This window comes from Centropristis striata, chromosome 1 (genome assembly GCF_030273125.1).
Source record: "Centropristis striata isolate RG_2023a ecotype Rhode Island chromosome 1, C.striata_1.0, whole genome shotgun sequence".
Classification (NCBI taxonomy): Eukaryota; Metazoa; Chordata; class Actinopteri; order Perciformes; family Serranidae; genus Centropristis; species Centropristis striata.
Window position 1 is genome coordinate 33557342 of NC_081517.1, and position 13702 is coordinate 33571043.

Sequence of the window (13702 nt, forward strand, 5' to 3'; positions counted from 1 at the left end):
TTTCAAAAACAAGAGCCAATCCAAGGAATTAAATCATTTAATGTTGAGAATAAACACAAAACTGATGAATGTTTAATTTTCTAATAAAGGAAAAAATCACTTATTGAGGATGAAATGTATGCAATGAAGGAAACTTATGAAGAACGATAACATTTTCGCAGTTATTTATTTGTGTTGTTATTCAGAAAAATAACATTTAATGAATTCCAATAAGAACCAACAGACACACTGTGTAGACGTTTTATTCCCCACTTTTAGAGAGACACAATAAACCTGGCAAAGGAAATATCGAAGCAGCATTACCCGTTAAAAGGTACAAAAATAAAAATAAAAAACACAAAAATATAAATAAAAAGCCAATGAGAATATCCCTCAGTACAAGTCTGGACTGAGCACATAGACCTGGAATGACACAACACCTTTCAGGTATGTTTGACTTTCTACTTTCTACTTCCTCGACAGGATTAGAAGTTCACATGATACACAGTGTGCAGTACTGAGTCACAGTGATGCATTTTCATGCAGCGCCCACAAGGGGGCAGCATGACACAAGTAAATCACAGTGATCCAACGTCATGCTGAATTTTTTTTTTGGCTCATACCTTTCATTCACACCCTCAATTGCAACAGGTGCAGTTTACGCACCGAACAAGAAATAATGAAGCCGAGGCGTCGGGCAAAAGGCACAGCTGCTCGATGCAGCTCTTTGGCATCTCAGTGTAACAGTCACATTCGAATTACGATGAATCGCCACCGAGTTGTGAAAGATACAATTTAAAGAAAATGATAATATTGCAACAACATGAATAACTCACAGTGATATAGATTTCTGACAATTCTGTTTATCTGTGTATGTGTGTGTGACGATATAACCCTTTCTATGAATTTCCACTGGCAGCCATCAGCATGCACAGCCTCCCGGGGTGCTGCGGGGCGCCTCCTTTAGGCCGCCCTCCTTGTGATTGGCTGTGGGGCTGGCATCGCCGTTGACGCTCTCGTTCATCTTCTCGCAGATGACGTCCACCAGCTTGTCAAAAACCTGCTTCACGTTGATGTTGTCTTTGGCACTGGCCTCAAAGAACTGGAAGCCTGGAGACAGTAGAGAGAGGAAGGACGATGAGTGATTATTAATTAATGTTTGCCTTGTGGGTTCTTGCTGAGCATGCGATAAAAGTGTGTGCGTGTGTCTATGTGTGTGTGCGAACCGAGCTCTGTAGCCAGTCTTTGGCCGTCTTCAGCAGGGACCTGCCTGTCCTCTTCCAAGTCCAGCTTATTGCCAACCAGCACGACCTGAGCGTTGCCCCATGAGTACGTCTTGATCTGAGTCGCCCTAAAGACATCAACAAAACCTTTCACTAAAACTTACTGTATGTCCTGCAGCCAGTGGTGGAAAGTACATTTACTCAAGTGCTGTACAAATCAAATAAAAGTACCTAAAAATGGTACTAGAGTTTTTCAATTTTATGCTACAGTATACTTCTACTCATTGCATTTCAGATGCAAACATTTATTTTTGTTAAGGTTAAGTTACTCGTTTCTTTGCATACTATAAATATAACTATCAATTTACAATTATTAGCCGGAGCATTCAAATGCTGCTTAATTGTTAATGTATTAGTAGTAGTTTTTTCTCAAGTCTCAATGTCAGTCACATAAGACATAAAAGAGGGCTTTTTTCTTTTCCAAGTATCAAAATTACATTTAAAGAACTAAGTACAGTACATTTCTTGCATTCAGTAGAAATTTGCAGAGTTTATATCTTTGTTCTTTGCTGGGATGGCAATTATCAGCATTTGCATCAGTAATAATATATAATAATATGATGCATATAATTATATAACACTCTGAAAGGGGATTTTACATCTGTTACTCACAGTGTATTTTGCTGATAACACTTTTGTGCATAAGTCAGATTTTGATTGCAGGACATTTACTCGTAACAGAATATTATTGGAGAGGTATTTCTACTTTTACTTAAAAGAAATGAGTACTTCGTCCACCACTGTTTACAGATGAAGAACCTTCTGTACATGATGGAAAGTTAGAGCTGTGAGTAGTAGTCAAATCCTTTAGAAACATTTCACAATCACAAAGAATATAGTTAAGTTGTCAGATGTTGCCTGGATATATTCTTGTTCCTGTTACTGCAGCAATTAAAAAATGTTTCAACTTGTGTGTTGAACACGTAGCAAAGCCAACACATAGCTTTACAAATGCATTGTGGAGGTTGACCCACCAGTCTTGTACAGCACAGAACGACTCCTGGCTTGTGATGTCATACATTAGTAGGAATCCCATGGCTCCTCTGTAGTACGCTGTGGTGATGGTCCGGTAGCGCTCCTGGCCCGCTGTGTCCTGTGAACATATGACACACATGACAAATTCTGTGGCGGGTTTCACAGACGACCTTCAACTTAGGCCCTGCCCCTTTTTAGACGACTTATTGGACTAAGATTTCTCCAGTAAATTAATCATTTTTTAAAGGCTTTTTCAAACTGGATGACAATAAACTTGTGAGCACATCTTTGGTAAACAAGATATTTTAAGTGATGCTTCTGCAAGATTCTCTCTGGAGATTGGTTGATTTAATTCAACTAATGGACTAGTCGACAAATTCTCTGAGCATTAATCGACAAAGAATTTCTTTAGTCGAGGACAGCCCTCCTTAAGTTAAGATTTTCTCTTAAAGTCTCAGTTAAGTTTTCCTTGAAATAAAATCGGTTGCACTAAACACCCTTAAGTCCTTCACCTGAAGGTTTAAAAAGTTTCCTTAAATATTTAAGGTTTTCTACTTATCTTGGTCTTAGTTAAACCGTTGCACAAAAGGCCTTAGCAAATAAAGTAAGGGAAAAACTCCATCTTAAAAAATAAGGCAGAGTTTTTGGCAATAAATGAAGAAAATAAACGCATCCAGAGGAGACTGTTCGGCAACCAGAAGAAACCAATGGATATGCTTAACAATGATTTTGCTCTATAGATTTGACTGGGAATCCATTCATTATTTCTCAGACCATCTGGGTTTTGCTCACTCTATTTTTTTCAGCTGTGCTCTTCCAGCATCTTTGCAATTAATGACTGCTCTACAGTTTTATGCTGGTGGATTTTTCAGTAATGGGCGTGGTATTTTATGTCTACAGGTCAACAGTGTGCCACGACATTCACCAAGTCTTAAACGCCCTTACCCACAAGCTGAATGCACTGGTGAAGTTCCCGTCAAAACAAGAGGAGGATGAGGTGTCGGCAAACTTGTTTAATGTTGCCTGCCTCAAAAATTTGTGGAATGATGCATTACAAGTACAAGGTCAAGCAAACCAACCTATTTCAAAGCAGTAAATGCCTTCACGTTTGTCCTTAACTCAGGAAACATTTAAGGAGTTCTGTGCAGCAGGCAGGTCCCTCAGCTAAGGAGATATTAAGCCTAATTGCCGTACTCTAAATTGAAAGGTGGGGTGACTGCTGGGTGACAGGAAGACTAAAGTCCAATGCACGTGCAGTATAATTCTTAAAAACTAAACTAATTCCTGAAATGAGAACACAAAAAGATTCCTGAGGGAAGAGAACAAAGGGTTAACATGGTGAATCATTAACTCTCTTGGAACAGAAGCTAATCTCTCCTGCCACGTGTTAATGTTGCCACACCCTGTAAATACACAAGGATATGCTCTCTGCTTCTTGGCTTTGCTTTAAGAGACAAAAATAAGCTGTGAAAATTGTATTTTTTCTTCTTTGTGCTCTGGTCTGATTGTGGGGAAACTGTTAAACCATTACATGATGAGGATTTGTTAAAACTGCACAAAGAAAGAACCCTTTAACCGATTAATCAAATAGGTTTAAATGTTCTTCCCTCATTTACAATATTAACATCATGCACAGTAAAGATGGAGATTGTTTTATCAGCGGCCGACAGTGTATGTCAAAGGGACCATAGTGTGGGTGTCACAGCATGATATGTTACCGCTGTCTCAAACACTTTCATGCCAAGCATTGGTGCAGGCTTTTGCAAAATGAGCTTGTTTTAATGGCCCCATGTAGCCCATTCAAGTTGCTCATTAGCCAATAACATTTTACTTGGCACCTTCCTCCTGTAAAAGTATGCAACTGTATCATTGTTAGGCAGAGCAGAGAAGGCCTGCTATGCTGAATACATTAAGCACCAAAAAAAAAAGAAGATGTATTACTTTCATCTAACAGGAGTACTGCTGGTGAGCCCTCGCCTTCGACTAACATTCAGTAATAGATCTGTCCTGCGTGTCAGTCTGCGCAGTAAGCACATTCTGCTCCAGCAGCTCAAACCCATGCATCTTTCATGAACCCCGCCGTCTGGGGACGATGTTAAACATCAACTGTCATTAACTCCGGAGTGTGAGAAATTAGTTTACGCCACATCCGTGACAGGCAGCAGCGTGTAAGAGGGCAAACTAGGGAATGGGGTGAGGATAAACAGTCTGTGTTGTGCAACAACGCTTTCAAAAGCACTATTCACTCTGTGTTCGGTTGAAGCTGTATTTTAGAACCTCTCAACCCGAGGTAAATGCCCTCAAATAAATTACAGCTCTGACATTAAAGAGACTGCAGTGTTTTATACTCAATTTTGCTGATATAGCGTCTGTCAAGCCTGTTTGCTCTGTATAGTATGATTTTTAATCTGCTGTGGGGACTGATAACGCTTCCAGAGCGTTCTCCTCTAAATTATTAGGAGCTCTTTAGACCTTAATAATGTGAGTGTCACTGCTCTCTCTAAACTGACAAATCTGCTGTAGGCTACCAACACTTTTAATCCTATAAACTAAGTCTTTTGTTCTTCTCTGTCCTGTTTTTGTCACTAGGTGGCCAACATAGTGTGTCTGCTTCTTTTCTTTATTCTTGTTGAACTGAATGATAATACAGCCAGCAGGTTTGGATATCCTATTGTGTCATTTTCACAATAAAATACTGATACATTGATTCTTTTTTATTATGGGTAAGCAGAGTGATCCACATATGGCTTTACTGATATAATAGGCCATTTGATCATGGATTTTGTTCCTTCCTGGACACATCTAGCAAAAAAACTCTGGAAACCTGCAATGAAATAAGACTTTTTGTGTATTTTAATTATTTAAATTGCAATGTTCAGTAATATGTTTCGTAAAACAATTTGATTAAATTCCTTTGTAAAGAATGGGAGAGAAAGCCAATTTTCTTTTTTCTTTTTTAAATGAATGTGGGTTTAAATATAGTTTTTCTGGTTCTCAGGACCCCTGTTTAAATGTGTCTGTGCCGCAATATGTAGAAACTATTGGAGAAAAAGTAATTTGATATGTTCTGTTAAAACTAAACTCTGAACATTTCCAACAGTGTTTGCATCACTGCTGGAAAACATGTTAACATGCCTGTTAATATATTATATTGTATTAAAAATACTTAAAGTCAAGCAAGTTTTAAATACTTTTCATTTCCCACTAAGAAATCTCTTAAATTCCACCACAGAAACGTTATAGAATTATGTTATAAGGAACTTTTTTCAGAACCTTGAGTGTCAAATGTAAAATAATGCTGATAGGTGAATCACATGAGCCAATGAAGCCATAATGAAGTCGTTTAAGCACGAGCTAACTAGCCAGCTGCTAGATTAGTAAAATCTATCAAATAAATGCTTCATCCACACATTTTTGCCACAGTGGAGGAAAGCACATTGTTGTCCCCTGATAAGAAACAACTTTGTTTGGCTAATTTCTTTAACTAGTGTAACATTTAAACAAGTAAGTAGCTCTGACAAGAGCTTCGGAGATGGACATCTAGCTAGCTAACTAGCCAGCCGTTTGTCTCCGAAGCTGCCGTCTGCTCTGCTCCCTGCAAAGAAGTCAGCAACTCTTAATTAATTTGTGGGCTGATAAACAATAAATCCATCAACACAGTGGCGTCAAAACCAGCTGGCTTACGTTACTTTAGCGTCCCTAATAGGGCGCCACAGGAATGAGTTCTTAAACCCGGAAGTAAGTTAGCATTTTAGCGCCCTTAGCGGTCTAACCTCTCAAACTCAATGAGAATTTTGAATGGGTTTCTTGGTTAGGTGCCTGAAATAAGGTCTGTGGTTAACACAAGCTTAAGAGATGCTTGCATTTTGTTGTACAACATAAAATAAGTTAGTAAAGTTAGCCCCCCACTTGTGAATGTGGCTAAATGAGGCTACAGTGGTTGTTGGGGACATTAAACATCATCACGCCAGACATGGACAGGAACTCTCTCACTAGTCCATCTTACAGCCTCAGTGCTCTTGCAAACTCTTGTAGATTGTAGATTAGGTTAATAAACAGTTTATTAGGTTAGCTTTTGGAGAGCATCTGAAGCGTAATGGTAGTGACGTTCAAGTCATGTGACCGTGGTGTAGTTAACTATAGCATAACTTGTGTTAGCTTTTTACTTTTGTCGGGTGCATTAATGCTTTAAACATAATAAAAAGTGTCCATTTCTGAAGATTATCTACTAAAATACGTCATTTCGTTTGCTCTCTATGGCAGTGCAAGAACTGTTTTGTCTGGAAATGCTTAATGTCTGAAGGGAAAGAATGTAGTTAAAAATACAGTAAAGATTTACAACAACACTCTAAAAGTGTCTGCAGATACATGGCGTTGGTTCAATAGAACGAGCTCTGGTCTAACAGTCGAGTATATAAACTGAGGGTCAAACAAGGTGACTGATTCTAATTTTTCTTGGCAGTCTGCCATTTGTGATGTCAGTTAACAAACAATGTAACCACCACATATAAAATAAAATATCACAATCAGAGTGGTTAAAAAAACTACACACATTAGGTTTTTAAACTCAGCACTCTAAACTTTTTATGTGCCAGATTAATTAGAGTTAAATGTTGTCGAACTGTAACACAGTCTGCCAGCTTTCACTTCTCTGCTTCTGCAATGAGCAAACATCTATCAGTTTGTACTGGCCTTATCTGCCAGACTTCCACCCTTTCTTCCCGCTGCAGAGCAGAAACCAGACTATGTACATGTGATGGTAAACATTTTGAAAGCAGGAACGTAAAGGACAGAAAAAGATTTTTTAATTAGCTTTGCTTTGTGATCTTTTTTCATGCCAGGATAATTTGCCAAGCTACAGAGAACAAACCACTTAATAAGACAAAAGAAAAAAAATCCTATTATTCTACATCTAATGAAAATGATGCTTTAAACCACAGTAAATTAAAAGAGTCACATAGCTTTGTCTGTGAAGTACTTCTGAGTAGAAACAAACGTTTAAAGTTTGGGGGATTTGCTTTTACAATACTTTTTTCAAAACCTTTAAATCTAACACACAGAGACTCTGCACTGGTTACCTGCATCTTTAAGAACTGAACTTAAAGTTGTTTTACTTCTTTATTAAGCTTTAAACTGCCTCGCTCAACCATCCATCACAGATTGTCTTTTATTTTATGTTCCAGCCAGATCACTAAGCTTCTCCACCACTTTTAAATGCTCCTTATGTGTCCCAGAAGAATGCATTTTGTTTTTATGCTCCTAAACTGTGGAACTCACTGCATCTGGATATTAAAATGCCAAGCTCAGAATTTGTAAACCGCTCTCTTTTTAATATGGCTTTTAATTTGGAGTAATGTTGTAGCCTTTATATTTTAAGTTTTAATCACTCATCAAATTAGTTTTATCCCTGGTGTTTATTTCATTTTATTCTATTGAGTTTTATTTATTGAGCTTTAGTCATGCGAAATTTAATTCATTTTTGTTTTTATTTTGTGTCCCTGTTGTTTAAATTCTGCTCTGTGAAGCTCTTATGCTGCATGTTTGTATGAAAGGTAGATAGATAGCTAGATAACTAGCAAAATAAAGGTGCATCTCAATAAATTAGAATATCATGGAAAAGTCCATTTCCAGTAGATCAAGTGTAATATCCCCAACCAGTATTGATTGCATATAGATAGACATACTTTTCAGAGGCCAACATTTCCATATTAAGCATACTTTTTTAAAATTGGTCTTTTGTAATATTTAAATTCTTTGAGACACTGAATTTTAGGTCTTCATTAAATGTAAGCCATAATCATTATAATTAGAAGAAGTTATATAAATTAAGAGATGAAATGTTTCACTTTTTTGTTTTGTTTTTTGTTAGTCTTGTTTATTTTAACAACCCTAACCCTGTTTTTTACTTTATTGTTATATGGACCGCTCCTGTGTCCGTGAAATAAAGTGTTGATTGATTGATTGATTGATTTCATTCTGTGTGTAATTGATCTATATCATTTGTTATATACACTTTTTGAATTGAATTACTGACAGAAATAAACTTTTCTATGATATTCTAATTTATCGAGATGCACCTGTAAATACTTTATTTATCATTTTGGGAGGTTCCCATAGGGAAATTCTGGTTCCAGCAGCAGTCCAGCACCATATAACAAAAAGGTAAAAGGCAGAAAAGGTCACACACTTCACACTAAGATATAAATAGTAATAAACATAAACATAAATATATATATATACGAAATGTAAATAAAATTAATATATACAGGCAACATCATTCCAACTTTTGACTTGTGGGAAGTTTCAAAATGAATATTTTGGAAATTTTATAAAAAACTTTAGTTTCTGGCTGTCTTTCTGTTTTCCATTTCTATTAGTTTTCTTTGTCCCTCTCTTAGTTGGTCTATGAAAAGAAAACATCTGTAAAAATGCACACCTGAAAAGCTCTACAACTAATTTTCCACCTTCATACATGGCACACTGAGCACAGTCAAATACATTTTAAAAAGACACTATAAAAGTATTGTTGTGTTATGTAATATATCCTCAAATCTGATTAAGATGACAGCATGATTCCTGTACTTTTGATTGAATTCAATAGATGTATTATAATGTTAAATGTCACTGAATTAGATCTCCCAGCAGCATATAGAAATCCATCTTCTCTTCTCTGTTTTTGCATATTTCAAAGATCAACATTTTTCCCACTCACCCAGATCTGAAGTTTGACCCTCTTGTCGTTCCTGTAGATGGTCTTGACTTTGAAGTCGATGCCAACCGTGCTGACGAAGGCTGAAGTGAAGGAGTCGTCTGCAAAGCGGAACAGGAAGGAGGTCTTCCCCACGCTGCTGTTGCCGATGATCAGCAGCTTAAACATGTAGTCAAAGTTTTGGTCGGCTGCATCTCTCTGCTCCTGGCCCGTCCCTGGATCTCTGGCTAGTGCCATCTATCAAATGAAGCAAGAGAAGAGGAGAGGAAACATCTTTCACATGCAACACTCCATGAATAGACTGTTGAAACTCATTCATAAAAAGGCATCACTTTAATTTGGTTTCTAATGGAACCTAACTAAAAAGGACAATGTGATGAATCATTTTATTAATTCAGCAGCAAAATGCCAATGTTATTTGTTCTCTCCAATATGAGGATTGGCAGTTTTTCTCTGGTTTTGGATCCACAACAGAACATATAAAGATTTCACCTTTGGCTCTGGGACACGTTTCTGGACATTTTATAAGCTTAATCCATTAAACAATGAACAAAACAACAGATCTACTGATAATGACTATCTTTGTTTGCAGTCATGCAATAACTAGACTCCTGAAAACAAACTTACAACATCAACATTTGACAGCAGGAGACGACAGGTCTATGTTATTACAGTACAGTATCTGCAGGAACAACACAATCATCCCAAAGTACAAAAAGGTGATTACAGATTCAAGGAAATTCCAGATTTTACTATGGGCAAACAAAACAACAAGGGATGTTGATGTACTCAGGCTTTTGGAGATTGTTATGGGACATTTTCACTATATTCTGATACTCATTCATTCACTCATTATCAAGACAAAATGACATATTAATCAAAAAATATGTTCTAGATGAATTAGTAATGGAAATGATCGTTTGTTGTATCTCTAATAGAAAATAAGAATTAAATCAAAAGAGTTAAAAGGCTCCTCAAAAGATGATGATGTTGAGGTGGGGGGTATGATGATCTACACAGTGTAATGATGTTAAAATTAGTAGCGCAACGATTTGATCCAACAGATATTATTGTCAAGGGAAAGTTGAATGGAGTCATGATAAAGGTATACTGTTTGTAAACACATTCAAACTTGGTCCCTCTGTTATGGCTCATCTTGTCTCTCTCGTTTTAGACAATCGTCGTCTGTTTGGAGTTTCATCTCACTATGTTTGCATTCTTTCTGTGTCCAACACTTCTGTAGCTTTGTGCTCAAAGGATGAAGCCCAGAGTCATCCCAAATACAGACAAATTAAAAGAAAGACAAACTGAGGGCAGCGTCTCTGCAGATACAGACAATTCCAGTGGGTCATAAGTGATATTTGAGAGGGATTCCGTCTGAGTCTAGTCTATAAAATGTGTTTTTATTAGAAAATCCTGCAAAGTATACCTATAACTAAATTTATTACTTGGATTAAATACACTGAATCTCAGAGATTTTTTTAATGTTTTTCTTTGCACTTACTTTATTTTAATTATATAAGTGATGACCCCTTAGAAAGTAAATAAGAAAAGAGAGTAGTACTAACTCTTGTTCAGGGTTTCCTCTATCCCGTAGTATACTGTGTATTACAAAACTACTTGTGATTTATCCTGGAGATAGCACACATGCAGAAGGTCTCGCTTTGGAAAAACTGTGATCCCAGCTGCCATAGTTGCCTCAAATAAGAGGCCTTGTTGAGTGTATTCTGTGGTTTACATATGTTGTCACTGGGTGTCGTTTGTTAGCTGTTGAACAATGTTGTTTGTCGGTTTGACCAGTGTTTACAGTGCTGTGGAAATTAATTTCCCCTTGGGGGACAATAAAGTCTAAGCATCTCACATGAGTAAGGTCTGAAAGAACTCCGGAGAAACAGATAAGGCTCGTTTCCATCAGGTACTTTTCCCTCTAGTGAGCCGCTATGGGTGTGGCTTGGGAGAGAGGATCCCCGAAGATCCGCCCAACTGCACCGGTTAGAGGCTCAGGCAGCGGCTTAGAAAGTACCTGCCTTGGGAAGATACTTTTCTGAACAGCTTCTAACTAGTCTACGCTGATTGGATACGGTTGGGGGCAGCGATTTTGCGCATGCGTGATTCATTTGCAGACTGGTGGTTGTCACATTCGAACTTCGTTTGTTAGCCGCTACAAAAGTACCTGTATGGGAACAGAGGCAGAGGGGAACTAACTAGTCCTAGTAGCCAAAACACTCTGCTTTTCAAAAAGTACTCAAAAAAGTACTCACGCCTATTAATGGAATTTTCAAGAGGCCAAACATATTGTGTGATTGTGTATATAAATGCATCCAAATTTCAAACACTACGGGGCAAAAATGGTTCAAAATGTCCCTGTGAAAATCTCCTGTATCCTGGACATGAGTAATGAGTGTATGATTTGGGCTCCCTGGCTGATTCTGGCTTACTTCAGGATTGTGGGGGAGTTGGAGAATGTCTGGTATAGCGATGTGGTAAGACAGTACTCATGTGTTTAAATGTCAGAGTGAGGAATCTCAGCTATTTGAGAATTCACACTCACATGTTTGAGATTCACCCACAGTAATGGCTGAGCAGATGTTGATGTGGGTAAATGGTCGTGTTGTTTAAAAAAAAACGGTCAATCTTTCTCCCCCCACTCATCCCTCGAGCTATGAATCACAACCAGGGTGAGCTCCTTCCCGTTTCTGCTTCTATCCCTCACTCACTGCGCTCCACGTCCATTTGTCACATGGACTCACGTTGCAGAAGTTATAGGACCAGTGGATGCTGAGCAGTGGGCGAGGGGGGGCGATGGATTCTCCTCCCCTGCTGTATGTTTCATCCATCATCCGTCTGACCATCCATCGACCCGATGACACTCCCATTTAAACACACAAACACGCTCACACACCCATTTATCTTCCTTTACTCTCTCTCTCATATTCATCCATCTATGCATCCCTCCTGTCATCATCCATCCACGTCTCACCCCCCTCCCACTCCACTCTCTCTCTCTCTCTCATCCATCCATTCATCCACACATCCTCCTCCTCCCCCTCCCTTCTCTGAGAGGCTGAGTCCAGTACTCCTCCCTGATTGCTAAGATCCATCTGGAGACCAGCTCAGCACTACCACTTCCAACACCATAAAAAGGGACTGGCCGGCGTGCTGCTGCTGCTGTACACACTCAGAAAAACACTAATATCCACGCATGCGCATGGCCATCACTAAGAAAACAGTGCAAACTGCTGTGTGGAGGTTTATAAAGCTACGTGCAGGAGGAAAACAGGCATGTCGCATAAAAAGAACCGCGCCATAACACAAATATGACTTAAAAGCAGATGTTGACATCTGGTGTAAAGTAGCTACTTATCGCAAATAGTTCATGTAAATGCAGTGTGTACTTGGTTTGTTTGTATGAGTACACACAGGCTCAGGACACTTGTTGACACTTACAAATAATCTCATTATTTCTAGTCAGACCAGCCTGATTAACCACAAACACACATATAAAAGTTTTCTGGCTGCTCATTTGCCTACTCTGCCCCACCACACGGTAGCTCCACTACATTAAAAAACAAACCCTGCTGTTTATTCACAAACTGCGTGACTGTTAATTTACCTTGGATGTAGTTTATGAGTCAGTCTCCTCCGTCCTCCCCGCGGTCCTCCACCTCCACCTGAGAGCCGATGAGTGTGCGCTGCTGTCAGGCCGCTTCTCTTCAGGCGCTCCGCTCCCGGATCTCCAGGCTGTGCATGTGCCTGTCACCGGGACACCCACCGTGTAACCGGAGTCAAGTCAGCGACGATGTACACAGGGGGCTTCCGGTGAGGGCTTTCAAAATAAAACATTTGCTTTCAAACGTGCAGCGCAAAGTATTCAGATCCCTTTACTTTTTTCACACTTTGTTGTTGCAGCCTTATGCTTAACTTGTTTAAATATGTTTTCACCTCATTCATTTTCACTCAATTTTTTTAACAAATTTATTAAAAAAGGAAACACTGAAATACCATATTGACATAATAATTCAGGCCCTTTGCTATGACAATTTAAATTTAGCTCAGGTCTTGATCATCTTTGAGATGTCAGTGTGATATTTCAGTTTTTCCAATTTATTACATCTACAAAAAGATCTAAAAGTCTGTTTCTGCTTTGTCGTAATGGGGTCCTAAATTCATTAAAATGATTTTAGGGGAAGGCTACAGCATAACAAATTGTGTAAAAACTGAAGGGGTCTGAATACTGTATGTGAAACTCAACACCTTGTTCAACACAGACAGTGTTGATTGCTAACATATGCCATTTTACGTTATTCGTTTAAGCAGTTTGATGCAAAGTTGAGCTGTTGTTTTAGTTTGTATCATGAAAACATATTGCAATATGGTGACTTGTCTTTTTATCCTGTGATTCTGTCAAGTGCTGATACTGATACGTATTATATCTATACCCAGTAATATATGGAGCTGTGGGTAAAAATTGTTTATCCTTTCCTGTGGTGGCTTCTGGAAAATAAAATGTTGAAACTCAATACCCAAACAAATAAAACCCCACTGCTCCTTCAGATGATCTGATGAAAAAAACATAACTCAGAGACCTTTAAGTAGCTGGAAACATCATGTGTTGAGTCATTTTTATGTCATACATTGTCAACTGTTGCAGAAAAACAAATAAGCATTTTTTTTAACCAAACTTTTAATTTGAAGGCGTCATCACCTAATTTCCGGTATGACTCCGTCTACATTGACGCAGATTCAACAGTAAACT

General features: G+C 38.3%; 1 protein-coding gene across 1 annotated transcript; it reads right to left on the reverse strand.

Annotated features, from left to right (window-relative positions):
- Positions 1 to 149: 149 nt before the first annotated feature.
- Positions 150 to 12736, reverse strand: LOC131976400 (ras-related protein Rab-3D-like). Its single transcript, XM_059339429.1, has 5 exons — positions 12560 to 12736; positions 8950 to 9183; positions 2237 to 2355; positions 1206 to 1330; positions 150 to 1089 (listed from the first exon to the last, which is right to left on the reverse strand). Exons 2-5 carry the CDS (start codon positions 9181 to 9183, stop codon positions 902 to 904), a joined length of 666 nt encoding a protein of 221 aa, XP_059195412.1. The 5' UTR covers positions 12560 to 12736; the 3' UTR covers positions 150 to 901.
- Positions 12737 to 13702: the final 966 nt, after the last annotated feature.

What these genes read in the sequence shown, in the direction of transcription:
- LOC131976400 (XM_059339429.1), bottom strand. Translation starts at nt 9,183, where the DNA reads ATGGCACTAGCCAGAGATCCAGGGACGGGCCAGGAGCAGAGAGATGCA. An exon ending in GGGTCAAACTTCAGATCTGG is followed by an intron (nt 2,356 to 8,949) that starts GTGAGTGGGAAA and finishes ATATGTTCACAG; the next exon opens with GACACAGCGGGCCAGGAGCG. An exon ending in TTCTGTGCTGTACAAGACTG is followed by an intron (nt 1,331 to 2,236) that starts GTGGGTCAACCT and finishes TGATGTCTTTAG; the next exon opens with GGCGACTCAGATCAAGACGT.